The sequence below is a fragment of the Rhinoraja longicauda genome, chromosome 8, assembly GCF_053455715.1.
Source record: "Rhinoraja longicauda isolate Sanriku21f chromosome 8, sRhiLon1.1, whole genome shotgun sequence".
Taxonomy (NCBI): Eukaryota; Metazoa; Chordata; class Chondrichthyes; order Rajiformes; family Arhynchobatidae; genus Rhinoraja; species Rhinoraja longicauda.
Genome location: NC_135960.1, coordinates 24,655,100 through 24,682,911, shown reverse-complemented (window position 1 = coordinate 24,682,911; position 27,812 = coordinate 24,655,100). Strand labels below are relative to the sequence as shown.

General features: G+C 41.8%; 1 protein-coding gene across 3 annotated transcripts in view; it reads right to left on the bottom strand.

The window, feature by feature from the left end:
* nckap5l (NCK-associated protein 5-like) overlaps positions 1 to 27,812 on the bottom strand; it is a 542,250-nt gene that overhangs the window by 223,963 nt on the left and 290,475 nt on the right. For all 3 annotated transcript variants that reach the window (XM_078403437.1, XM_078403436.1, XM_078403439.1), the window contains exon 4: positions 9,624 to 9,714. In XM_078403437.1, the coding sequence (XP_078259563.1) occupies positions 9,624 to 9,714 (91 nt within the window). The remainder of the gene's footprint in view (positions 1 to 9,623; positions 9,715 to 27,812) is intronic.

Here is a 27,812-nt window from a genome sequence, read left to right as displayed (position 1 = left end):
GCGCTATCATTTTTGACGCATCTCTGCCTTTATCTCCCGCAAAATCTCATCTCCCTGTTCGTTACTCCCGCGATATAAATTCATTGACTGCCAGTAAATTCTCCGAGGCTCTCACAGCTGTCCCCAACATCTGCACTATTGAGGCTTCTCCTCCCCATCTCAGCACTGAGGATCTCACCTCTTTATTTAATATCACTTGCTCTTCCATCCTGGATTCTATCGCTCCCCTTAAAATGAAAAAGCCTAAGCCCAAAGGTCGGCCTTGGCTCAATGACACCACCAAAGCCCTAAGAAGGGAGTGCAGAAAATCAGAACGGAGGTGGAAATGTGACAAGCTTCAAATTTCCTTCGAAATTCTGAGAAACAATCTTCTCAAATACCAGGAAGCAGTAAAGTCTGCTAGAACACAATACTTCTCCGACCTTATCTCCAAAAACTCTCATAACTCCAAGGTCCTATTTAGCACAATTACCTCTGTCATATGTCCCGCCCCCAGTACCAGCTTAGTTGGGTCCCCTGCTAAGTGCGAAGAATTCGCTAAATTTTTCACCAGCAAAGTTGAGAACATTAGAATGAATATTTCCCCTCCCACCCATGACCTAGCTGTCTCACTGGTCTGTTCATCTAAATTGGACTGTTTCCAACCCGTCACTCTATTCTCCCTTACAAAGCTTGTCTCCACTATGAAACCTGCAACCTGTCCCCTTGATCCTGCCCCCACTGCCCTTCTGAAGGATGTCATTGCAATAGCCGGTCCCAGCATCCTCTCTATTATCAACAGTTCTCTGGCCACTGGCACTGTTCCAACCTGTTTCAAGCACGCGGTGGTCCAGCCCCTACTGAAAAAACCTAACCTAGACCCCACCTTGCCTAGCAACTACAGACCCATTTCCAAACTGCCATTCCTGTCAAAAGTCCTTGAAAAGGCAATTCTAAACCAATTAGTGCCCTACCTACACCAAAACACCATCCTGGAAAGTTTCTAGTCAGGTTTCACAGCCCACCACAGCACAGTCTGCCTTGTTGAAGGTACACAATGACCTGCTTCTCGCCATCGACACCGGCGACTGTGCAATCCTGCTCCTTCTCGACCTCAGCGCAGCGTTCGATACAGTGGACCACACCATCCTTATTGACCGTCTCCGGTACGCGGTTTGCATTGATGGCACTGCCCTGAGCAGGTCCGTTTCCTACCTCAAAGATAGGAGTTTCGCCATCAACATAGGCAGTTATTCCTCTGCTCCAGCTAGCCTCTTCTGCGGAGTTCCCCAAGGCTCCATCCTAGGCCCCATTCTCTTCTCTCTATACATGCTCCCCCTTGGCCAAATCATTCAAAGGCACGGCATTTCTTTCCACTGCTATGCCGATGACACTCAGCTTTACCTCCCCCTGAAACCCAACAACCAGTCAAATTTAAACAGCCTCTTACACTGCCTTGAGGACATAAAATGTTGGATGGCACAGAACTTCCTCCAATTAAACGAGAGCAAGTCTGAGGTCATCCTATTCGGCCCCCCCGACTCCATCAAATCGATAACAGGCAGTCTTGGAAGCATATCCTGCCTAGTCAAACCGCATGTCAAAAACCTCGGCGTGATATTTGACTCTGCATTAAAATTTGACAAGCAAGTCAACGCTGTGGTAAAAGCCAGCTTCTTCCAACTTCATACCATAGCTAAAATCAAACCTTTCCTCCAATTCGACGACACTGGAAAAAATCATTCACGCTTTCATTTCCTCCCGCCTAGACTACTGCAACTCCCTATACACTGGGATAAGCCAATCTTCCCTGTCCCGCCTGCAACTGGTCCAAAACGCCGCAGCGAGACTCCTGACGGGTACCCGTAAAAGGGACCACATCACGCCGATTCTGGCCTCTCTCCACTGGCTCCCTGTACGGTACAGAATCAACTTCAAGCTCCTCCTATTCACATATAAAGCCCTAAATGGACATTCCTCCCCCCACATCAAAAATCTTCTAACTCACCTCTCCAACTCCAGGTCCCTCAGGTCGGCCGACTTGGGGCTACTCACTATCCCACGGTCTAGGCTTAAGCTCAGGGGTGACCGCGCTTTTGCGGTTGCAGCTCCTAGACTGTGGAACAGCATCCCTCTCCCCATCAGAATTGCCCCCTCCATCGACTCCTTTAAGTCCAGGCTCAAAACCTATTTCTACTCCCTAGCGTTTGAGGCTCATTGAGGAGGCGCTGTGAACTGTTTTGTATGTGCTGTTATGTTTGCGTGCTACTGTATGTTTCATTTTTTCCTTAGTACCTAATCAGATGTACAGCACTTTGGTCAACGTGGGTTGTTTTTATATGTGCTATACAAATAAAATTGACTTGACTTGACTTGACACAGTCACAGGGAGAACATACAAACTCCATAAAGACATCTCCGTAGTCAGGATCGAACCTGTGCCTCTGGCGCTTTAAGCCAGCAACTCTACCACTGCGCTACTGTGCCACCTTCTGTAGGGTATACCAAATTGATATGGAGTTCAATATTTCATATTCCATTGTGTAGGAGCCATTTTGCGTTTATTAGTTATTTTAGTATATTATTATATTACTTTGTATCCTGCTGTATTATCTTTGCACACCTGAGGTTAATACTATGCTTACGTATATGGACTGGGAGGATCCGTGGGCGGGGCCGAATTATGAGTATAACTTGCCCGGCACTGACATAATGCTTCAGTGTGTGACACGAAGAATCTGCTGATATAAGGTTAGCAGACCATACAAGTCAAGCTTACTAAAACATACAAAGGAGTGTCGGGGAGAAACTAAGTTCTTACGACATACAAACAAACAAGTTAATGACAAGAGATATGTCAATATCTTTTATTGCAACTTCAAATAAACGACTAACTAACTGCTACGTCGTGAAGATCTCTTTGTTGTTGTTATTTGAGTCAAGAACCACCGCTCCCATTCCTTCGTCAAACGGTAAGCTTTGGGGCTTTATAAGGAAGCATAAAACTGGCCGCTACACATTGTGTAGGAAGGAAATGGTGATTTAAACTGAAGATAGACACAAAATGCTGGAGTAACTGAGCGGGGCAGGCAGCATCTCTGGAGAGAAGGAATGAGTGATGTTTCGGGTCGAGACGTTTCGAGTCCAGCATTTTGAGTCTATCTCCCATATTCCATTTCTACTATGAAAATCTTCAAAGATATTAAACGTGTTTGATGTGGTTTGGCTGAGATTTCAATGACATCCTTAACCTCAATTTCTGCTGAATACCTCCCTGGCCTTATAAACTAGTTCGAGTTCTAAAGCAGGGAATTTGAGTGGACAAAAGGGCCAAGAAATCGTATTGGCATGCCAGATTAAATAAATTCCTAAGGCTTTTTATATGTATATTAAAACCAAAAGCGTAACCAGTTATAAGTTAGGGCCACTCAGGGATGAAGGAGGGAATTTGTGCTTGGAATCAGAGGATAAAGGCGAGGTCAGCACGGTGGCGCAGTGGTAGAGTTGCTGCCTTACAGCGCTTGCAGCACCAGAGACCCGGGTTTGATCCCGACTACGGGTGTTGTCAGTAAGGAGATTGTATGTTCTCCCCGAGATCGTGTGGGTTTTCTCCCACACTCCAAAGACGTTTGTAGATGTAATTGGATTAGTGTATGCGTAAATTGTCCCAAGTGTGTGTAGGATAGTGTTAATGTGCGGGGATCGCTAGTCGGTTATACGCTTATAATAGGCTTGCCTTCATCAGTTGGGGCATTGAGTATAAGAGTTGGATTGTCATGTTCCAGCTTTATAAAACTTCTGCTCGGCTGTATCTGGAGTATTGTGTGCAGTGGTGGCCACCCTATTACAGGTAGGATGTGGAGGCTCTGGGGAGTGTACAAAAGAGGTATACGACTGCTGCCTGGATTGTAGGGTATCAGCTATAAGGAGAGGTTGCACATCTTGGATTGTTTTCTCTTAAACATCAGTGATTACGGGGAGACTGGGGTGAAAATGTAAAAGATTAGATTTAAGGTCAGAGGACGGAGTTTAAAAGGGATGTGCAGGGCAATTTTCTTTTTTACACAGAGAGTGGTGGGTGCCCGGAACACGCTGCTGAGGTAGTGGTAGATACAGATACAGTAGTGGCTTCCACGAGGTTTTACGAGGTATGGATATGCAGGGAATGGAGAGATATCGATCACATGCAGGCAGATGAGATTAATTTAACTTGGCATCATGTTTGACACAGATATTGTGGCCGAATGGCTTGTTCCTGTTCTGTATTGCTCTATGTTCTATAAGTTTGTTGATATCACCTTCTACCTTAACTGATGTAAATGTCCCCATTTTTATGTCACTTTTGATAAATTATTTTAATGGATAATTAGACAAGCTTCTAGTTTGATTTGGTTCGGAGCATTTTTCAATGTGAGAGGCTGTTTCAAAACATAGCTGTTGCTCAACATTAGAGGTCTGCTTAAATTGATGCCAGAAAAAAAAATCAAACATCCATTAAGGGAAAATCCAATCTACAAAGATGATTCTGGGCTGAGGGCTCTCACTTAACTTCAGAAACAAAACCTACCTCTTCAATTACCTCAACTAACTTATTTCAACTCCTATTTAGTGCCCACTTCACTTCTGTGAAATGCACATTGAGTATAATTAATGAGAAAAAATGTTTGAAGTTTTATTCCTAAATTTTCCTGACATTTTTCTTGTGGTAACATGTCATTTCTTATGACACTTTAATGAGGCATAAAGTAATTCTTATTCAAACATGCCATTTATTATACCTGTTAACAACAAGAATAGATTTTCCCAAGTTTATAATTACCAGTCTAGCCAAAGATCTTTAAGCATCCCCTTACTTAATGCATGTTTTCTGTTTTTCATGTACTTCCATTTAGAAATCCAGTGAGAAATGCCATTCCACCTGGTGTCAAATGTAAGCATTTTGTATATTAATGTAAACTATTTAAGCATGCAGCAGTTATCACTACCAGAAATACAGCATTTTAAAAAGCAACTGATCAGATAAAATAGCTTTGAACATACTGTTACTTCTTTTCTTAGATCCAAATCCAAAACCTCTTTCAGCAAGTGCATAGAAATTTAAATTCTACTAGCCGGGCGTGGACCCGTTGGATCCAAACCACTCCTGCGGGCCTGGCAACCATCCCCCAACTGACCATCCGTGGACCCGTGGCCGGCCGGGGAGTCTCCCCCAGGGCCATGGGTGGGCGAGGAGGGAGAGGAAAGGGGAGAGGGAACCACATCCCAGTCCCGGGCGGCCCTCACGGCGGACCTCGCAAGCCTTGGACCCGTTGGGTGCAAACCTCTCCTGCAGCAGGAGCTCGATAACGACAGCTATCTTGTTTGACCCTCTGCCGCCGCGCTGCACCATGGGAGGAAGGTCAGGCACGGGGCACGCCAGCATGGGCACCAGTCCTCCCGGTGGGGGCGGGGGGGAGCGCATTTATTAACGTTTATTAAGTTAATTGCTTTTACAATGTACGGAAACTTGATCAATTAAGACCGCAGGTGAATGGTGAGTAGGGTGGCCTAAAATTGTTGCGCTATCATGTACTGTTTTGGCTGTATTTCGGGAACACACAAACTGATATACGAATATACAAGATGAGAGTTTTAGTAATATATAGATAAATAAATTTATGAGTCTTCGTAGTACTTCTGCAATTCTGCTTTGATAATGCATTTTCTGCCATTAGTGCTGTCACCACTCAGAAGGTTCGTAACGGACTCAGAAATAGTCCGGAAAGAAATCTTGCTACAGTGCAGAAAATAGATTTAGAAACTGAAGAATATTTCTGCAAATTTACATTCATATATTTCCATCCTTAATTTATTTTCAAGGTCACTAAAGGTTAATCTGAGTATCAAAACCATTAAGAGCCATTGAATGATAGATTGTTCTATGATCCCTCAGCCATCAAGTTAAAATACATCATTGACTTATTCTGAGAGACACCTGTTAATTTTTTACCAGCATAATGTCTAACACGTTGTTTAGAAAAAAATGTAAATTTACCACTAATGCAAAAAAACATTAATGAGGGGCATTATATCATTAACTGCTGAGAATGGAAATGGGATAATTACTGCATTCTCAAGTCAAGTGCACAGTTATAATACAGCATTTTGTCAGCTCCGTGCAGCATTTGAATAATGGACTAATCAAACAGGTGGAAAATATAGTTTATTTTCCCCACTAGACAATTGTGATACTATTGAACGTTAGTTACCCCACTAAAAATGTCTGGCAGCAGAATATGTTGAAACCTTACTTTTAATAGAAACGTTCGTTATGGTTCTCATATATTCTGATAAATATCAGAATGCAATTGAGCAAGGGGTGGAATGATGATTCAGAAAGGAGTTAAACAAAATGAACAAATCACATACAGATAATTTAGCAGAATTTCAGATGTAAAGATACACTACACCACTGCATCTGCAAGAAGCACCAAGACATTTCTTGGGGGAAGGAGGGATTTTTCCTACTTATTCCTTGTGAATTTATTGGAAGGACCTAACAATCCTAGGAAAATGACATGATTGGCATATGCACCATCCTTCTATGGTCACTGCAGTGTTTTTTCTCGAGAAGGAATAACGTAATCTCACAAAAATTATTGTGAAGAATAGTTTGTTCAACAAAACCTCAGGGGTTAGAGGCACGAGCCATTCCAAGATGCACACATGAAGGGGGACCTAATTGTAACAAATAGAATAGTGAAAGGCTTGGATCGAGTGGATGTGGAGAGGACGTTTCCACTAGTGGGAGTCTAGGACTAGAGGTCCTCAGAATTAAAGGATGTTCTTTTAGGAAGGAGATGAGGAAAAAGTTATTTAGTCAGAGGGTGGTGAATCTGAGGAATACTTTGCCACAGAAGATGGTGGAGGCTGTCAGTGGATAATTTTAAGGCAGAGATAGATAGATACTTGCTTAGTATGGGTGTTAGAGGTTATGGGGAGAAGGCAGGGGAATGGGGTTAGGAGGGAGAGATAGATCAGCCATGATTGAATGGCAGAGTAGACTTGATGGTCCAAATGGCCTAATTATACTCCTAACCCTTATGACCTTATGACCTGATGACAAAATAACCAAAAGTTGAAAAAAGAAGTCTCACGTGACTATGAAAAGCCAAGCATTGATCTAAAGTTTTATAACCATATAACCATATAACCATATAACAATTACAGCACGGAAACAGGCCCGTTCGGCCCTACCAGTCCACGCCGACCACTCTCTCTGACCTAGTCTCATCTACCTGCTCTCAGACCATAACCCTCTAATCCCCTCTTATCCATATACCTATCCAATTTACTCTTAAATAATAAAATCGAGCCTGCCTCCACCACTTCCACCGGAAGCCCATTCCATACAGCCACCACCCTCTGAGTAAAGAAGTTACCCCTCATGTTACCCCTAAACTTTTGCCCCTCAATTCTGAAGCTATGTCCCCTTGTTGGAATCTTCCCCACTCTCAAAGGGAAAAGCCTACCCACGTCAACTCTGTCCGTCCCTCTTAAAATTTTTAAAACCTCTATCAAGTCCCCCCTCAACCTTCTGCGCTCCAAAGAATAAATACCCAACCTGTTCAACCTCTCTCTGTAGCTTAAGTGCTGAAACCCAGGCAACATTCTAGTAAATCTCCTCTGTACCCTCTCCATTTTGTCGACATCCTTCCTATAATTTGGCGACCAGTACTGCACACCATACTCCAGATTCGGCCTCACCAATGCCCTGTACAATTTTAACATTACATCCCAACTTCTATATTCGATGCTCTGATTTATAAAGGCAAGCATACCAAACGCCTTCTTCACCACCCTATCCACATGAGATTCCACCTTCAGTTATTCCCAGATCCCTCTGTTCCACTGCATTCCTCAATTCCCTACCATTTACCCTGTACGTCCTATTTATAACCATCTAAGTTTCTTAATTTGATTCACTCTGAACATGAGGTACTATTTTAGGTCATCTAATTTCTGCTTGATGAAAGGTTAAATTCTGGTGTTGATTGGGTGGTGACCTACTTCTCCTAAGCATTCAGAGGAGCATTGTTGCCATGATTCAAAAGGAACTTTAAAAAATATTAAAAAGCAATCATAAGAATGGAAGAGTAGGTCATTCAAGCCCTTGAGCCTGCTCCCCCATTCAAAATGCTCATGTTTGATCTAGCCTCAGCATTTTCCTGCCCTGTCCCTACATCTCTCAAATCTTCTAATATCCACAAGTCTATTGATCTGCTTTGAGTGCGATCAATGGCTAAGACTTCACAACTGACTTGAGTAAAAAATAAAATCCAAATATTTTTCGGTGAAGAAATTAAGGAATTTCTCCACATTTGAAACCTAAATGGTTGTACCCTTTATATTCAAAACACGATGCTAAACTCTACATCCCAAGGCCAGGGGGAAGATCCTCCCTGCATCCACTTGAGTCCCTTTAAGTACTTTGCACTTCTCAAAGAGGACAATACCTGTCTGAACTTTTAAAAAAAAGAAACACAGAAATGCTGGAAATACTCAGCTGGTCAGACTGCACACTTGTGAAGAGAAACAGAGTTAATGTGTCAGAACAAGGCCTTTCGCCAGAAAATGGGAGGAGAGAAAAGAACTTGTGATGATCCAGGGAGGCCAGGGGAGAGGCATATATCTCACAGGGTAAACTTCAAGTATCATGGGGATAAGCTGCAAACAAGGGTAATTGGTCAATGAGTGAATGGGATTAGTTAGAGAATGAGAACAAATCAAAAGAATATAGTTAAAAGAAACGCAAAGTACTGGAAGAACTCAGGAGGTCAAAAAACCCTTCTTGCTTTGTCCTGCCTCTCACCTCCTCTAGGTTTCTTCTTCCTCCACAATAATCAGTCTGAAGTAGGGTCTCGACCCGAAATGTCATCTAACCATGACTCCAGAGATGCTGCCCGGCCTGCTGAGTTACTCCAGCGCATTGCGTCTTTTTAGTGTATTAACCAGCATCTACAATTCCTTGTTTCTTATTCTTGTGAATCCCCACTTTCCTTTACAAGGCCTCTTCCTATTTATATATCCATAGAAACTTATAGCATTTGGTTTTATATCACCTGCAAATTTTCCCTTAAAATTCAATTTCTCCTTTCTTACGAATTGTTTTCATTTTTTGTAATTTGATCGTAAAAGCTTTCCAGTCCTCCAGTCTTCCACGAGCCTTTGGTACTTTGTATACCCTACTTTTCAATTTAACATTATTCTCTGCCTTGGAAATGGGAAGGTTGTCAAAGATAATTTCGCAATGATGGATGGATGTTAGAGAAGATACAAAACGCTGGAACAATTGAGCGGGCCAGGCAGCATTTGGGCAAAACACAAAATACTGAAGTAACTCAGTGGTTCAGACAACATCTATGCAAAATACCAAGCACTGGTGCAGTGCTGAAATTCTGTCTGAGGAAGAGTCCCGACCTGAAACATTGCCCATCTATTCCCTCCACAGATGCTCCCTTGTCCCGCTGAGTTACTCCAGCACTTTGTGTTTAGGCTCCCGCTTTTGAGTATTCCATCTAATTTCTTACTTACCTCATGTATAACAGAAAGATCATAAAATAATTAATGATGACGTACACTATTTAACCTTTAGTAATTCATACCTGGCAAGCATTTAAAAGATCAGCTGTTGCTCCTGTGCTCTGTCCTAGTGCCCCTTGATTCTGGAGTAGATTTCTTACAGTCTCTTCCATCCTGGAACAAAGGGAGGAATTAGTTTTACATGGTTCCTTTTTGGCTTGCTATCTTTTCTCATTTATTCTCTCTGAGTATGTGGTTTCCCTGTGAAACAAACTAGTTAAAAAGCCAAGCAGGCAGTTTTGGGTAATAGAACTTTGAACAAGCTGCTAAAGGCTACAGTGAGTGAACAGAGGATCACTTTTTCTCTGAGTTTTCACTTCCTCCCCGTGAGTAAGTGCCAAGTCTCTACTTAGTGCCTTCCAACAGTGACATAATAGCAATCTGAAGACCAGTGAAAAAGCAACGAGTCACACTGGTTCAAGTCACACCACTCAGCAGTAATTCATTGCAACAATTGTTCCCAAGTAGGAGATTGAATTTGTGCTTAGGTGAAGTAAGTCACATTGACTGGGTCTTTCACTTTCATCTGAATTGAGAGTGGCATGAAAGATTGGCACCATTGGAGTGCTTTGGGACACTCAAAAGTTTTGAATAAAAGCAGGATGCCAGATATTTAAAACACGCAATGGAACAAATTTTCTTGAAATAAAATGTTGCCTTTTCCTTTACAATTTTCTGTTTAAACAACAATAATAAACGGAACTATTTAGATTCACTGTGCACAAATGAGAAATATATAATCAGCATCCATACAAATACACCATAAATCTGCTGATAGCAAAGTAGCCTTCAAGTACAATAAATCTCCACTCCACTGAACTACCTGTGGTTTTACGTGCATCAATGTGAAATTTGTCTGATGAAAGGTATAATTTTTAACATCAGTCCTGTTTTTGAGTGCTTAAATTGCACATCAGGGATAAAATGAATGGTGTAACTGGAATTAGGATCTTCTGTGGTTCTCTCAGTAACACAATCATTTACAAATGTCATTGTTAAATTATTAAACATCTAGTAATCAAAGGAACCACAGAAAAAGCCATACATTTTTATTATCTTCCATCTTCAAATTACATTAAATTATTTTAACAGCATCTGCACTCCAGGCAACATACAGTGCAACATCTAATTAGGTGAGGTTTCACTCAGATATAAAGTGAACGAAACCGACTAATCAACCACTTTCTTACAATTATCCAGTCGTTGCGCATGTATTTTGTTATTCAAAAAGCTCAAGATGAATAGCTTCACCATCTGTTGGCCAAATGTGAATCAGCATAAACCACATCTAATCTCCACTTCAGACAGTAGTACATAGTTTTATGTGACAGACTGGAACAACCCTTGCTCATAATCTGACCTTCATCATGTAGTCTGCAAATACTCCAGGAAGATCTATGTTTACCATAAATATTCCCAATGATTTAGAACAGCTGAAATGCAACAGTAAATTTACAGTCTACGTAACACGAAGAATTAGTCAGTGTTCTCACAACCACAATTTGGAAAAGTAATTTTTGCCGTAATAAAAATGTTTAGAATTGCTTGGACTATAAATAAACAAACCAGATTTTAAAAGCACAGCATGATAAAATGTATACTTAGCAAAAGTGTAATCAGGAAAATGTTCCCAAAAATACATGGATCTGAACAGCTGGAAGAGAAGCTCCCTGCAAAAACTCCCTGCAAAAACTCCAGGGTCAGGGGAGATCATCCCTGTTAGTAGAGGGAGCATGGGAAAATAACAACTGGACACTCACTTGTTGTAGCATCATTTTATTTTCTCAATGAAGCCCCATAACAAGAGCCAAAGATGAGTAATTCTATAGTTTTTAATGGGGACAAAGGCCAGGATCCCCCCTCCCCCAGGCAGTCAGCTCAACAGGATTTCCCTGGGATTAATGCAATAACTGGGCATACCAGGATGACTAGGTAACTTGCTTGTACAGAGGGTGGTCTGAGAAGGTTCCTGGTATGAGAATTCCAACACGCACACAAACTATTCTTCTGGGATAGATGAGGACGATGCCAAAAGCTTCCTTTTTGCTCAAGTATCTATTGTTTAAACCTAAAAGCAAACCTATCCCGCTGGAGTTAAAAATTACTGTTTTTAGTGGAATAAGAAATGTCTCAGCCTACACCATTCAAGTTAAGTTCAGTACAAGCTTTGACAGCACACCGGATTTACAGTTTCTACAATGCTAAAGATGTCAAAAGGCACATGCATGCATATCGTCAGTTAGCTTCTGCATGAACACAGTTCAAATCAAATTTGCTCGACCTGTTCCTATTCCTTCAACCCCATTTTCTTCTTCCTTGAGTAATATTTGAATGCTACCATCATTTCTGCATCAAACCAATAAGCGCATAAGGGAATTCCACATTTTAACAGTTCTAATCTGTGTTCTCCATCAACATTTAATCTTTAGAAGTTACAAGAAATAGTGGTATTTATCCAGCCTGAAAGACATTTTATGTTCCAGTTGGACGTACAAACCTACACTAGAAGGAATACGGCAAATAATGAGACAGGAATGAAGCATTTTTGGCTGGCGTTCTCTTCTACATCGTTGGTCAGAATACACACATATAACATGTTGTAGAGAACATATTTTATAAAATGACCTTTTTTAAATCTTTAGAGAAATAGGCTTTGTTTATTGGATTTGTAGCTATTAATGAAATTTGATGGATTCTTACCAAGCAAATTGTGGTGACTATTTGACACAAATCATACTTATTGCATTGGAGAAATACTCTATTCACTTATTATTTGAACCATGAAGTAATATGACCTTATCATGCTCATCATTATTACCAAGTAAATCAGATTGTTTAGCTTCCTATGGAGTATAAAGTGGAAATCAAGAATAATACAGCACAGGAACAGGCTCTTCAGGCCATTTTCCTTGTTAAGTAAATTTGCTGGTATCTCACCAACACACAACATTAAAACACTTAAAGAGGATAAGGGTGTGGTGCCTACGTATCAATAACCTAATTCATTCATAATTTTTTTTAAATCAAGGTACTGCCTTAGTGGCACAGTGACGCAACAGTAGATCTGTTGCCTCACAGCGCCAGAGACCATGTTCGATCCTGATGATGGTCACGTCCAGGCCCAGGCCCAGGCTCCGGCTGCTTCCCCCGGCACCAGGCCTGGCAATCCCGCCCCCAAGAGACAGGCAGCCGAGCCCTGCTCAACAGCTCCCGCTCAGGCGCGAACGCGTTGTTCTACGTAGACGCGGATGCATTTGTTCTATGCACGCACGGATGCGGCGGCCATCTTACGTAAGTACCAGATCAACAGAGCCCCAACTGCAAATGCGCGGTTTTAAAAACTTTAAAATGTGAATAACTTTTAAAATATAACACCGGGTTCAATGAAACTTTTTCCATAGGACCACGGGACGACGGTAAAACGGGCCTAAAATTGTTGCGCTATCGTGTACTGTTTTGGCTGTAGTTCAGGAACAAACGAACAAACTAGGTTTTAGTATATAGACGTAAGTTTTAAAAAGAAAACAGAGCCATAATAAAATATTTATCTTCACCGTAGATATTTCTTTTATCATTTTCGTTTGATCCCATTTTCTTTCCATCTGTTTATTCTGCTTTCTACACTTCATTTTTCATTGAATTAAACAATTCTAAATTAAATTTCCTTGTTTTTAGCACGGAGTGCACCAGTAAAAATTCTTCAAACTGAGTTGTAGGAAAATAACTGCAGATGCTGGTTTAAAATGAAGGTAGACACAAAATGCTGGAGTAACTCAGCGGGTCAGGCAGCATCTCTGGAGAAAAGGAATGGGTGACGTTTTGTGTCGAAACCCTTCTTCATCTGATGTCAGGGGACATGACATCAGGGTCCCCTGACATCAGTCTAAAGAAGGGTCTCGACCCAAAACGTCACCCATTCCTTCTCTCCAGAGATGCTGCCTGACCCGTTGAGTTACTCCAGTGTTTTGTGTCTACCTTCAAACTGAGTTGTTACTTTCCCTGCACACAGGTCCCTGAAGAGGGTGCTACATTATTCTGATTCACTGCAACTGTTCGTCATGAAGTAAAAACCCCCGGAAATTCTGTGTGTCTATGCAAGTATAATGTGCACTCACCACTAAGCACAAACTCTAGGTTCAACTACCTTCAAAAGATCTCACATAATCTGCATTTATGACTGATTGTAATTTGGTAAACTTTAGCGTACTTGCCAATTTTGGTCCGTGATGTTTTCAAGGATTCTTTTGTATGGAATTACTTCCAAAAAAAGTTTATAAGAATCTTATTATTTTAAGGAGAATGAACGATTCAATTGAAGTAAATATACTTATACTGAAGACACTAGAGATGCTAGATATATGTGCTGATGCTAGAATCTTGCAGAAAACACACAGTGCTGGAGTAACTCAGCAGGTCAGGCAGCATCTCTGGAGGACATGAATAGGTGATGTTTCAGGTCAGGACCCTTCTTCAAACTGACTGCAGTATTGGAGTGAGAGAACAAACTTTCCAGATTTCTCACCCCTACACTCATCTAAAGAAGGATTATGACCTGAAATGTCACTGATGCATGTCCTCCAGAGATGTTGCCTGACCTGCTGATTTACTCCAGCACTTTGTGTTATACATACCTACACTGAATATTGTTCAACCAATTATCTGGGCAGCCAGACCAGCGAGTGAGTAATTGGCTGAAGGAAGGCTTTCTCCTAGGATGTGGGAACTCAGGGGCACTGCTGGTGTCACTGACCACTACACCTGTGGGAACTGTGTCCAGAAGCAGGTCCTCAAGGACCGAGTTCAGGAACGGGAGCAGCAGTTGGATAACTGGCAGTCCACCCAGGAGGACGAAAGCTTCCTGGACAGGACCTACTGTCAGGTCAACACTCCAAGAGCGCAGGAGGTGTGACGGGTAGAGACAGAAAGAAAGGGGATGAAGCGAGTGCAGGAGACCTCGGTAGAAATGCCTCTTGCGAACAGGTACACCCTCTTGGGAGCTGTCGGGGCAGACGATACTTCCAGTCCGAGCGGCGGACAGGTCCTAGCATTGAGACTCGACCGGCAAGACCAACGTCAGGCAGAGCCATAGTGGTGGGTGACTCCATTGTCCGAGGTGCGGACAGGAGATTCTGTGGTGACAGGCCAGACTGGAGGATGGTGTGTTGCCTCCCTGATGCCTGGGTCGAAGATGTCTCAAACCAGCTTAAGAACATCCTCGAGAGGTAAGGGGAGCAGCCAGAAGTAATTGTGCATGTAGGCACAAATGACCTGGGTAAGAAGAGGAAGGAGGTTCTGCAAGATGAGTATAGAGAACCTGGCAGGAGGCTGAAAAGCAGGACTTCTAGGGTGGTTATCTCTGGGTCGTTTCCAGTACCTCGTGCTCGTGAGGGTAGGAACAGGGAGATAGGGGATCTGAATGTGTGGCTGAGGAGTTGGTGCAGGGGGCAGGGATATAGATTTCTAGATCACTGGAATATCTTCTGGGGCAGAGGTGACCTGTCCAAAAGGGACGGGTTGCACCTTAATTGGAAGGGGACCAATATTCTGGCAGGCAGGTTTGCAAGTGCTACACGGATGGGTTTAAACTAAAAAGTGGGAGTAGTGGAGTCAACAACGTGGATGCGTATCTGTGCAGCTAACGGGGGAGTGAGTGGAGGAAAGGTCATGTTTAACCTAACAGGGCAGGGGAATGGGACACAATGCAAGGAGACAGAGGGCCATAAAAGGAGGACAGAAGCAAAAGATAGAAGGGAGATAAGAAAAACTAACTTGAAAGCTTTGTGCCTAATGTGAGGAGTATTCGAAATAAGGTGGATGAATCGAATGGTAGTTATGTGGTATGATATAGTTGGAATTACAGAGGCATGGCTCCAGGGTAAACAAGGCTGGGAGCTAAACTTGCAGGGGTATTCAATATTCAGGAAGGATAGACAGAAAGGAAGAGGAGGTGGAGTGGCATTGCTGGTTAAAGAGGAGATTAATGCAATCGCAAGGAGAGACATTAGCTTGGATGCTGTAGAATCGGTATGGGTAGAACTGCGAAAATAGCCAAGGGCAGAAAACACTTGTTGGAGTTGTGTACAGACCACCAAACAGCAGTAGGGAAGTTGGGGATAGCATCAAGCAGGAAATTAGAGATGCATGTACCAAAGGTACTGCGGTTATCACGGGTGACTTTAATCTACATAAAGATTGGGCCAACCAAATTGGTAGTGTTGTGGAGGAGGATTTCCTGGAATATATGCGAGTTGAGTTTTTAAATCAATATGTAGAGGAACTGACTAGAGGGCAGGCCATCCTAGACTGGGTATTGTGTAATGAGGAAGGATTAATTAGCGATCTTGTTGTGCAAGGCCCTTTGGGCAACAGTGACCATAATATGGTGGAATTCTGCATTAGGATGGAGAGTGACATGGTTAATTCAGACACAAGGGTCCTGAACTTGAATAAAGGAGACTTTGAAGGTATGAGACGGGAATTGGCTAGGATAGACTGACAAATTATGCTTAAAGGGTTGACAGTGGAGATGCAATGGCAAAGATTTAAAGATCGCATGGATGAACTCCAGAGGACTGGGAGAAATTTAGAACTCAACAGAGGAGGACATAGGGGTTAATTAAGAGGGGGGGGAATGAGCATGAAAGAAAGCTTGCGGGGAATATAAAAACTGACTGTAAAGGTTTCTTTAGGTATGTAAAAAGGAAAAGATTAGTGAAGACGAATGTTGGTCCCTTACAGTCAGAGACAGGTGAATTTATAATGGGAAACAAGGAAATAGCAGAACAGTTAAACAAGTACTTTGGTTCTGTCTTCACTCAGGAAGACACAAACAATCTCCTGGAAATACTAGGGGACCAAGGATCTAGTGGGAGGAAGGAAGTGAAGGGAATCCACATTAGTCGGAAAATAGTGTTAGGTAAACTGTTGGGACTGAAGGCAGTTAAATCCCTAGAGCCTGATGGTCTGCATCCTAGTGTACTCAAGCAGGTGGCCCTAGAAATCATGGATGCATTGATGATTATTTTGCAATGTTCTCTTGATGCTGGATAGCCAATATAACTGGGTAGACAATATAACTCCACTTTTTAAGAAAGGAAGGAGAGAGAAAACGGGGAATTATAGACCAGTTAGCCTTACATCAGTAGTGGGGAAGACGTTGGAGTTGATTATTAAAGATGTTATAGTAGCGCATTTGGAAAACAGTGATGGGATCGGTCAAAGTCAGAAATCATGCTTGACTAATCTTTTGGAATGTTTTGAGAATATAACAAGTAGAATGGATAAGGGAGAGCCAATGGATGTTGTGTATCTGGACTTTCAAAAAGCCTTTGACAAGGACCCACACAAGAGATTAGTGTGCAAAATTAGAACACATGGCATTGGGGGTAGGGTATTGACATGGATTGAGAACTGGTTGAGAGACAGGAAGCAAAGAGTAGGATTTAATGGGTCCTTTTCAGAATAACAGGCAGATTGGTGGGGTGCCGCAAGGCTCGGTGCTGGGACCTCAGTTGTTTACAATATATATTAAAGATTTAGACGAGGGAATTAAATGTAACATCTCTAAGTTTGCGGATGACACAAAGATGAGTGGCAGTGTGAGCTGCAAGAAGGATACTATGAAGCTGCAGGGTGACTTGAATAGGTTGGGAGAGTGGGTAGAAGCATGGCAGATGCAGTATAATGTGGATAAATGTGAGGTTATCATATCATATCATATCATATCATATCATATCATATATATACAGCCGGAAACAGGCCTTTTCGGCCCTCCAAGTCCATGCCGCCCAGCGATCCCTGCACATTAACACTATCCTACACCCACTAGGGACAATTTTTACATTTACCCAGCCAATTAACCTACATACCTGTACGTCTTTGGAGTGTGGGAGGAAACCGAAGATCTCGGAGAAAACCCACGCAGGTCACGGGGAGAACGTACAAACTCCTTACAGTGCAGCACCCGTAGTCAGGATCGAACCTGAGTCTCCGGCGCTGCATTCGCTGTAAAGCAGCAACTCTACCGCTGTGCTACCGTGCCACTTTGGTGGCAAGAACAGGAAGGCAGATTATTATCTGAAAGGTGTCAGAATAGGAGAAGGGGAGGTGCAAAGAGGCCTGGGTGTGCTTGTACATCAGTCACTGAAAGTAAGCATGCAGGTACAGGAGGCAGTGAAGAGAACTAATGGCATGTTGGCCTTCATTGCAAGAGGATTTGAGTTTAGGAGCAAGGAGGTCCTACTACAGTTGTACAGGGTACTGGTGAGACTGCACCTGGAGTATTGTGTGCAATTTTGGTCTCCTAATTTGAGGAAAGACAATTTGCTATTGAGGGAATGCAGCGTTAATTCCCAGGATGGCGGGACTGACATATGATGAAAGAATGGGTCGACTGGGCTTGTATTCTCTGGAATTTAGAAGGATGAGAGGGGATCTTATAGAAACATATAAAATTCTAAGAGGATTGGACAGGGTAGATGCAGAGAAAATGTTTCCGATGTTGGGGGAGTCCAGAACCAGGGGTCACAGTTGAAGAATAAGGCGTAGGTGATTTTGGACTGATATGAAGAAAAACTTTTTCACCCAGAGAGTTGGGAATCTATGGAATTCTCTGTCATGAAAGGCAGTGGAAGACAATTCACTGGATATTTTTAGACAATAGACAATAGACAATAGGTGCAGGAGTAGGCCATTCGGCCCTTCGAGCCAGCACCGCCATTCAATGTGATCATGGCTGATCATTCTCAATCAGTACCCCGTTCCTGCTTTCTCCCCATACCCCCTGACACCGCTATCCTTAAGAGCTCTATCTAGCTCTCTCTTGAATGTATTTAGAGAATTGGCCTCCACGGCCCTCTGAGGCAGAGAATTCCACAGATTCACAACTCTCTGACTAAAAAAGTTTTTCCTCATCTCTGTTCTAAATGGCCTACCCCTTATTCTTAAACTGTGGCCCCTGGTTCTGGACTCCCCCAACATTGGGAACATGTTTCCTGCCTCTAACATGTCCAACCCCTTAATAATCTTATACGTTTCGATAAGATCCCCTCTCATCCTTCTAAATTCCAGTGTATACAAACCTAGTCGCTCCAGTCTTTCAACATATGACAGTCCCGCCATTCCGAGAATTAACCTAGTCAACCTACGCTGCACGCCCTCAATAGCAAGAATATCCTTCCTCAAATTTGGAGACAAAACTGCACACAGTACTCCAGGTGCGGTCTCATTAGGGTCCTGTACAACTGCAGAAGGACCTCTTTGCTCCTATACTCAACTCCTCTTGTTATGAAGGCCAACATTCCATTGGCTTTTTTCACTGCCTGCTGTACCTGCATGCTTCCTTTCAGTGACTGATGCACTAAGACACCCAGATCACGTTGTACGTCCCCTTTTCCTAACTTGACACCATTCAAATAATAATCTGCCTTCCTATTCTTACCACCAAAGTGGATAACCTCACACTTATCCACATTAAACTTTTAAGAGAGTGTCAGATTTAGCTCTTAGGGCAAAAGGAATCAAGGGATGTGGGGAAAAAGCCAGAACGGGCTACTGATTTTGGATGGTCAACCAAGATTATATTGAATGGTGGTGCTGGCTCAAAGGATTCCTGCACCTAGTTTCTATGTTTCTATGTAACCATTGGTTTACTGTTAAAGTCAACTATTTCTTAACATGTAATTTGCCATGTGAAGAGATAAATCAGATGGTGGCAAATAAATTTCCTGGCAGTGACAAATATTTACTGCTCAACCTTTTGCTTTTGTTTCTTTTACCCGGATAATGGGCACCTGAAAGTATACTGTTTCAACAGGGAAATGAGGTTTGCTTATAGTGGAAATATTTTGTCATTGAATACAAAAAACAAAGCCGAGCAAAAAAAATTAAATGCAGGGGGAAATGCAAATTTAAAGTGTGGTATTTCCTAGGTACCATTTGCAATTTTCTTCAGACATCCAGGCATGAACTAGAAGCTGTAGAAGCTAATGATCACAAAATAAGTTCTTCTTCAGCAGTCCATTGGGATTGAGGATAACTTGCTTCCATTCCAGTTCTGGGGAGTTGAATATGGTTATGGGTGATGGCCACTGCATACCAAAGAAGTGCACCAAAGAAGACAATATGCATATTCCCCAACTGGAAACCATGGATGGATTGCAAGATGTGAAGTCCAAAATGTACCGTTCACGTCAAACAAACCCGAGCAGAACAAGAAAGCTACCTACGACCTTCGCACAGCCATAAAGGATGCCAAGAGGGAATTCTGGGCCAAGCTGCAGTCCCAAGGCAGTGACACAAATACACGCAGACTAGAGCAAGGTTTGCACTCTAAAACAGACTAAAAAATGAAGTTGGGCCTTATCGATGGCAACAATGGGTCCCTCCCTTTCTGTGCCTCTTTTGAACAGAAGGTCCAGTGGAAGAACATACATGTGCCACTAGTCTTGGGTACACTCGTAGCAACGGTTATTATGACATATGCAATATTGCCCTTAATGAGAATGAATCATAGGAAAGCAATTGGCCCAGCTGGAGACCCCGCCGTGGCCTCAAGACCTATGTGGACCTGCTGCCAGAGATATTCACAGACATCTTTAACCTCCCACAACTCCATTCTGAGATCCACATTTGCTTCAAGAAGACCACTATTATCTCAGTGCCAAAGAAAAGTAAGATAGTGTGCCTTAATGACCATCATGCAGTGGCACTGACATCCACCATCATGGTGCTTCGAGAGACTGATGAGGCCGCACAGGGTGGGCATCTCTGCCTCAATTTTACCAAGATGAAGGAGTTAGTTATTGACTTAAGAAAGTGCGGTGGAGTATATGCCCCCACTTGGCTTCAATAGCATTGGAATGGAAATGGTTAAGAGCTTCAAGTTACTTGGCATTAGTTTAGTTTAGTTTAGAGATACAGCGCGGAAACAGGCCCTTTCGGCCCACTGGGTCTGCGCCGACCAGTGATCCCCGCACACATTAACACTATCCTACACCCACTAGGGACAATTTTTACATTTACCAAGGCAATTAACATGTATGTCTTTGGAGGGTGGGAGGATCTCGGAGAAAACCCACGAAGGTCACGGGGAGAATGTACAAACTCCGAACAGACAGCACCCGTAGTCAGGATCACACCCGGGTCTCTGGCGCTACATTCACTGCAAGGCAGCAACTCTACTGCTGCACCACCATGACGCCCTATTAATATTACCCACAATTTTTTATGAACCAACCAAATTGAAGTGACAGCCGAGAAGGTACACCAATGCCTTTACTTCCTCAGAGATTGAGTAAACTCAGTACACTCCAATGACTCTTACAAACTGCTACCATAGAAAGCAGACTGTCAAGTTGCATCACAGCTAGGTTTGGGAACAGCTCTGCTCAAGACCATAAGTAATTGCAGATAGTTTTAGATGTAGCCCAATCCACCATACAAAGCAGAATCCCAACATGGACTTCATCTAAACTGCCTTGGAAAAGCAGCCAACATAATCAGACTTGCCCCACTTCATTCATTCCTTCTTCTCCCCACTCCCACCAGGCAGAAGATACAGAAGCTTAAAAGCATACACTGCCAGACTCAGGAACAGCTTCTTTCCCCCAGTTATCAGGCTTCCAGTACTATACGATTCACCCTTACCTTTTTACAGACATTGGACTTTGTCCCAGAAACTGATGTGCTACAATGCTGGGAACTATACTCTGTATCTGCTGGAGATAGGGGCCTTGATTTCAATGTCATTGTTATTGCTGAGCAACATAGAACCTTACTCTGCAAACAACATACATTTTAAAATATAGTTACAGTCATAGAATCATACAGCATGGAAACTGGCCCTTCGGTTCAACTTTCCTATGCCAACCAAAATGCTCCATCTTCACTAGACCCACCTGTCCATGTTTGGCCCATAACCCTCTAAACCTTTCCTATCTATTTAACTGTCCAAATATCTGCTAAATGTTGTTTTAGTACCCACCTCAACTACCTCCTCTGGCAGCTCATTCCATATACCTACCGTCCTCTGTGGGAAAACATAGCCTCTCAGGTTCCTATTAAATCTTTCCCCCCTCACATTAACCCTATGGCACGGTGGCGCAGCGGTAGAGTTGCTGCCTTACAGCGAATGCAGCGCCGGAGACTCAGGTTCGATCCTGACTACGGGCGCCGTCTGTACGGAGTTTGTACGTTCTCCCCGTGACCTGCATGGGTTTTCTCCGAGATCTTCGGTTTCCTCCCACACTCCAAAGACGTACAGGTTTGTAGATTAATTGACTGGGTAAATATAAAAATTGTCTCTAGTGTGTGTAGGATTGTGTTAATGTACGGGGATCGCTGGACGGCGCGGACTCGGTGGGCCGAAGGGCCTGTTTCCGCGCTGTATCTCTAAATCTAAATCTATGTCATCTGGTTCTTCATTTTCCTACTCTAGGTAAAATACTCTATGCATTTTCCCTATCTAGTCACCTCACAATCTTATTAATTGTTTCTACGATCACCCTTCATCCTCCCATGCTTCAAGGAATATAGTCTTCGCCTGCCCATCCTCTCTCCCTATAGCTCAGGCCTTCAATTCCCGGCGACATCCTCATAAATCTTCTCTGCACTCTTTCCAGCATAACAACATCCTTCTTACAGCACAGTGACCAAAACTGAACACAACATTCCAAATGTGGAGTCACCAACCACCACCTATGCACATGACTGATGGCCATTTATTTTTTGTTATTATAGAGTGTTTCCGAAAGCGCTACAATCATATAATATATTTAATTTATTCTAATTGACGTAATTCTAGTAAAGCATCATTGATCTGACCTATCATAAGTGTCTTTGAATAAGTCCTAGACGTTTTATTCAACAATTGTAAGTTAAAGTACACTTTCTTAAACTTATATTAAAAAAATCAATAAGATCAGCATTTCTGTTTGGCCAGTTCTTGTCTGTTAAAATTTAGGCAATGAATTTGAAGATAGATCTCTGGTGTAAGTGGGCCATTCCAGTGACCTGCTCCATTTTGACGAACATGGCTGCCTAAAGGTTCGTTAAAATAAAGATTTACCCATTATGTTATGGCAATAACATCATCCTCCTTAATACACATTCCCATGAATTCCTGAAGAGATTGTCAAAATAATTACATACAGCATACATAAAATAACAGGAGTTATAAATTACATCGCTAGTGGACAAATGAGAAAAAAAGGGAAAAATCAGAAATATAATTAAGCAAACAATATAAATTATTAAGCATTACAAACCTGAATCGGTTACAGAGAATAAACTGTTCAGACTGAAGCACAACTAGTAAACTTTCCTGGCTCCTTTTGCAACACTGTGTACAATGTTGTTTTCACTACTTCTTTTAACTGACTAAAAATTCCCAGATCGTGAAATTCTTTAAGGCAGGTGCAATCTGCCAATGGAATGGCAACTTCAGGTATTGGAAACAGATGTCATGTGGAGACTTACAACTAAATTACAGCACGCGGAATACCTCTGGGATACATAATGTGAAATAGACAGTATCCACTGGTAAGTCTTAGAGGACTGAGACAGCCTTCTTTGGCTGGTCATAAACCAAAACAGCAAAGCATTTCTAACAAAATGTCCTGAGATTTAAACACTTCCTTGAAAGTTTCTTTCTCATATATACATCGGAAATACATAGGATTTTAAAAATATATAGATGGTGTCAGAACGCAGATTAAAATATTTAATACCAAAAAGATTAGATCTAGAGATTACCACTAACTTTCCATAATTTACATATTGCAAAGTGCCACATGTGTTCATATTCCAGCATCTTTTGAAGTCCATCATAAAGTCACATTTAAAAGTCCAACCACTTTTAAATGTGTTGACTTTTCTCTGCATTAACATAAAATCAAAATCTGAAATTAATACACGTTCAAAATCCCACCATGAAAATAGAAAACAGTTCTTAGAAAATCTCTGGTGGCACTGCTTGAATCAAATAGAAACTTTCAAGGAACTACTGATGCTGGGTTACACAAAACAACAAAACGTGCTGGAGTAACTCAAGGGTTCAGGCAGCATCCCTGGAGAACATGGATAGGTGATGGTCTTCATCAGTCTGAAGAAGAGTTCCGACCCAAAATGTCATCTACCCATGTTCTCCAGATATGCTGCCTGAGCTGATGAGTTACTCTAGCATTGTGTGTCCTTTTTAGAATAGGAGTAACCTGGTTTTGCAAATTGGTGAAGATGCACAGTTAGCTTTGGTTAGTAATTGTGTCAACATTAAAATTATACTGGATGGATGGCTAAACAGGTAACTATGGAAATAACAAATTACTTAAATGTCTTTGTCAATGTGGAGAAACCTGTATTCACCGCTCACTTACCAACTGTGTCTGTACTTAACTTTACAAAAAGCTGTATCAATGAAGGCACCTCTAATGTGGTCAACAGGACATCATATGGCATGGCCTGAGAAAGCCACTCTCAAAGAAATGTTGACAAGATCCCAATAGCTAGCCTTTATCTGTGCACTGCAGATGGCTTGATTGCAATTATGTATAGTCTTTTCTTTGACAGGATAGCATGCAAACAAAAACCTTTCACTGCACCTTGGTACATGTGACAATAATAAACTAAACTAAACTAAAGGCATCTCTCTCAGGTGTCAAACAGTCAAATCATTGAATGTTCAAGATTTTCACCGACATTCAGATACATTTATCACATTAAAATGTAGTTACTGCAGCAAATATTTTAAACTTTTATAAACAAATGCACTTAAACATAATTTATTCTAAAATATAACAAACTTAAAAATTACCGCTTTCCTCACGGCCCTCTTAACCTTCCATTGAATACTGTGCACCAAAATGAATATTAGACAGATGATTTGGTAAACATTACACCACCTGTATTATTTTCTTAAATTCTCTCTCTGAATCATATAACAAAACTTGTGATTATTTTTATCTTATTTTAAAGGGCACCTCAGTCATGCAGTTCAAAAAGGACACTTACACATATTTGACTTTGGCAGTAACTCATAATCTTCCAATACTTAAAATTTTAGGAAGTGCTGCGGTTACATTTTAAACTGTTGATATTTATATGTAAGTATAATTGTGTGGATATATTTGATTCACTGTTAAAGCGTCTACCAAAGGCACCGTTTCCTGCAGACCACACAGGCGCTCAAAGGCTTGTTGTTTTTTCTCTTCCACCTAACTTTGCTCTACAATCTGTGCTTTCAAGAAGTATTGAGTCACGTCAGAGACACTAATGTTTAGCCACACCCAAATAAGTTATTTCATTAGCTGCCAGTGGTGACAGAGTTTCTGTCACGCCTCGCTATTGATGAACAGTTCATGATGTCCAACATACAGCCTCACTTGTCACATCTCATAGAGTATCCCATTTTCTTTGAGATTCCCGGCCCAGAATTTAGGAGGAAAATAGTTGGCACATTAATTTTTACTTATTCTAATTATTTAGAATGCATCACTCTAGTTATTTCAAAACAATATTTCAATAATTTAGATTTTAATATTTGTATTATGTATTTTAAAGAACGCTGAATATTAGAGACATATGAACCTTTTAAAACTATGGCTCAGTGACAAGGTTCTGTTCACTGATTTGCCTCTGCTTGAAGTCTGTCAAAGGTATTCAGGGTTGGACCTTGACTGATGCCAACCCACCAGTCACACCTTGCATGGTCTTGCCAGACATCAGCCAGGTACGAAGGGAGGGTCAGCTTGCTGAGTTCTCAGCAGGTGGTCCAAGCAAATGCTGGTGGGGGGAATCTGCAAGCAGTGAGTCAAATCCAACTCAATTTAGTCCTTCAGCTAAACGCAATTAAAATCTGAAGGAGATGTTATTTCATTATAGATTCAAGAAATTATAATGAAAGATTGCAAACATAAAGCACATTATGTAGCTGCCTACAACAATGGACAACACATTGGCACATCTAATTGAGCGGTGCCTCGCATTTCCAATGAACTAAGTTTAATGCTGACCTCCGGTGCGATAAACATGGGGCTTGCACACTCTTCCGGTAGCCATGTGAGTTTTCCCTGGTCCTTTAATATCCTCAACATCCCAAAGATGTGTGAGTTGGGATGTTAATTTTGCACATTTATGGCTCTGTTATAGAGTCAGGGAGTTATGAGAATGTGCAAAATAGAAAGGGGATTTGTATCCCCTTTGTGCTTTGTGGTTGGGACAACTCTGTGAGCTGAAGGGCCTGTTTCCTTGATCCATGCTGCATATTAGTTGCAAACTCCATTCATACATAGTAGAACATAAAGTAGTACAGCACAGAAACAGGTTCTTCAGCCCACGTCTGTGCCGAACATGATGTTAGGTTAAACTAATCTCCTCTGCCTGCATGGGAACCATATCCTTCCATATCCATGTGCCTGTCTAAACTCCCCTTAAATGGCACTATTGTATCTGCCTCCGCCACCACCACTAACAGCACATTCCAGCCACCCACCATCTTTTGTGTAAAAACCTGCCGCACACATCTCCTTTAAACTTTGGTCCTTTCACCTTAAACCTCTCCCCACTAGTCTTTGATATTCCCAAACTGAGAAGATGGCTCTGACTGTCTATTCTAACTAGCTATGCATCTCCTAATTTTATATACCTATCAGGCCCCCCTCCCCCAGCCTCTGCATGCCAGAGAAAATAATTCAAGTTTGTCCAAATTTTTCATTTAGCTGGCACCCTCTAACCCAGGCAGCATTCTGGTAAATCTCTTCTCAATCCTTCATGTAATGGGGTGACCAGAATTACACTTAATTCCACTCCCCCACTTAATTTCTCATTTAAATCATGAAAGATTTTTTTTGTCTTTAATTCAATAATTAACATACATTAATTACATATTTTTCTTCAGGAAGGGAACAAACGTGGCACTGTTATGACTAAAGGGTATCGTGTTGTGCAGCATATCGCACACACATGAAGTGTATCGTGTGTGTTGAATAAGTAAGGTTTGAGCCCATCAACTTTATCAACTCAGATTAAATAAATTTCAATATGCTATCAGTTTAGGATGTGTTTATCTTGCAGCAAAATAAACAGTCAAAGTCTTTCATTGGAAAATACCTAGTCATACATCTGGCAAGCAAAAAGAAAATTGGAAGAATATTTTAAGTGATGTAATGGGAAATCTGCCACCAAAATTATGTCAAATATTAGAGTGAGAAAATTCCACAAAACGTTCCAGTAAAAATTACTGCACTGTCCAACAAAATGTCAATGTGGTGCTGCTGTTCAGGAACTAGCGAGCAGCATCATCGTGTGGTAGGAAGCAGTTCAATTGTGCACTCGACCCAGTTCCATATTACCTACTGGAAATTTGTGCAATTTATTTCCCCTCACAGAACAGGAACAGAAACTGTACAGAGAATTAGTTGTTTTCATGCATATGCTCGCGATTAATTTATTCAGACATGTAGTGACATTGGAAGTGGAGTGCACATCCACTCTTTCCATTAGTTTTAAAACATAATTTCGAACACAAATTGAGGAACTTGTATTAGTAGAGCCCTTTTCACATAACCCTTATGATATCCCAAAATGCCTTCAAGCTAATGAAGTATTTTTGAAGTGTGAAAGAAAGACAGACTTATGTTTATTTAACACCTTGCATCACTGCCAAAGCCAATGATGTCATTTGACTGTGTAGTCTCTGTTGTAACATAGGAAACTCAGTAGCTAGTTTGGGCAGGTAAGCTCCCACAGACAGCTATATTATAATCATGCATCAATCTGTGCAGAAAAGGAAAAGCATTGGCAAAAAGCAAGCTGATAAGAGCTCCTGTCTCACAGCACCAGAGTTCGATCCTGACCTCAGGTGTTGTCTGTGCAGTTTGCACATTCTCCCTGTGACCGTGTGGGATTCCTCCTACACTCCAAAGATGTGAGTTTTGTAGGTTAAGTGGTCTCTGTAAATTGCCCCTATGTGTAGAGAGTGGCTGCAAAGGTATGATAACATGGAACGAGTACGGATGTGTGATCAATGGTTGACGTGGACTCCATGGATGAAGGCCTGCTTCCAAGCTGTATCTTTCATTCAATTCAAAGATAGACATAAAAAGCTGGAGTAACTCAGCGGGATTGGCAGCATCTCTGAAGAGAAGGAATGGGTGCGTTTCGGGCCGAGACCCTTCAATTCAATTCAATTTGATTCATTTCAATGTAAATAGCTTGAG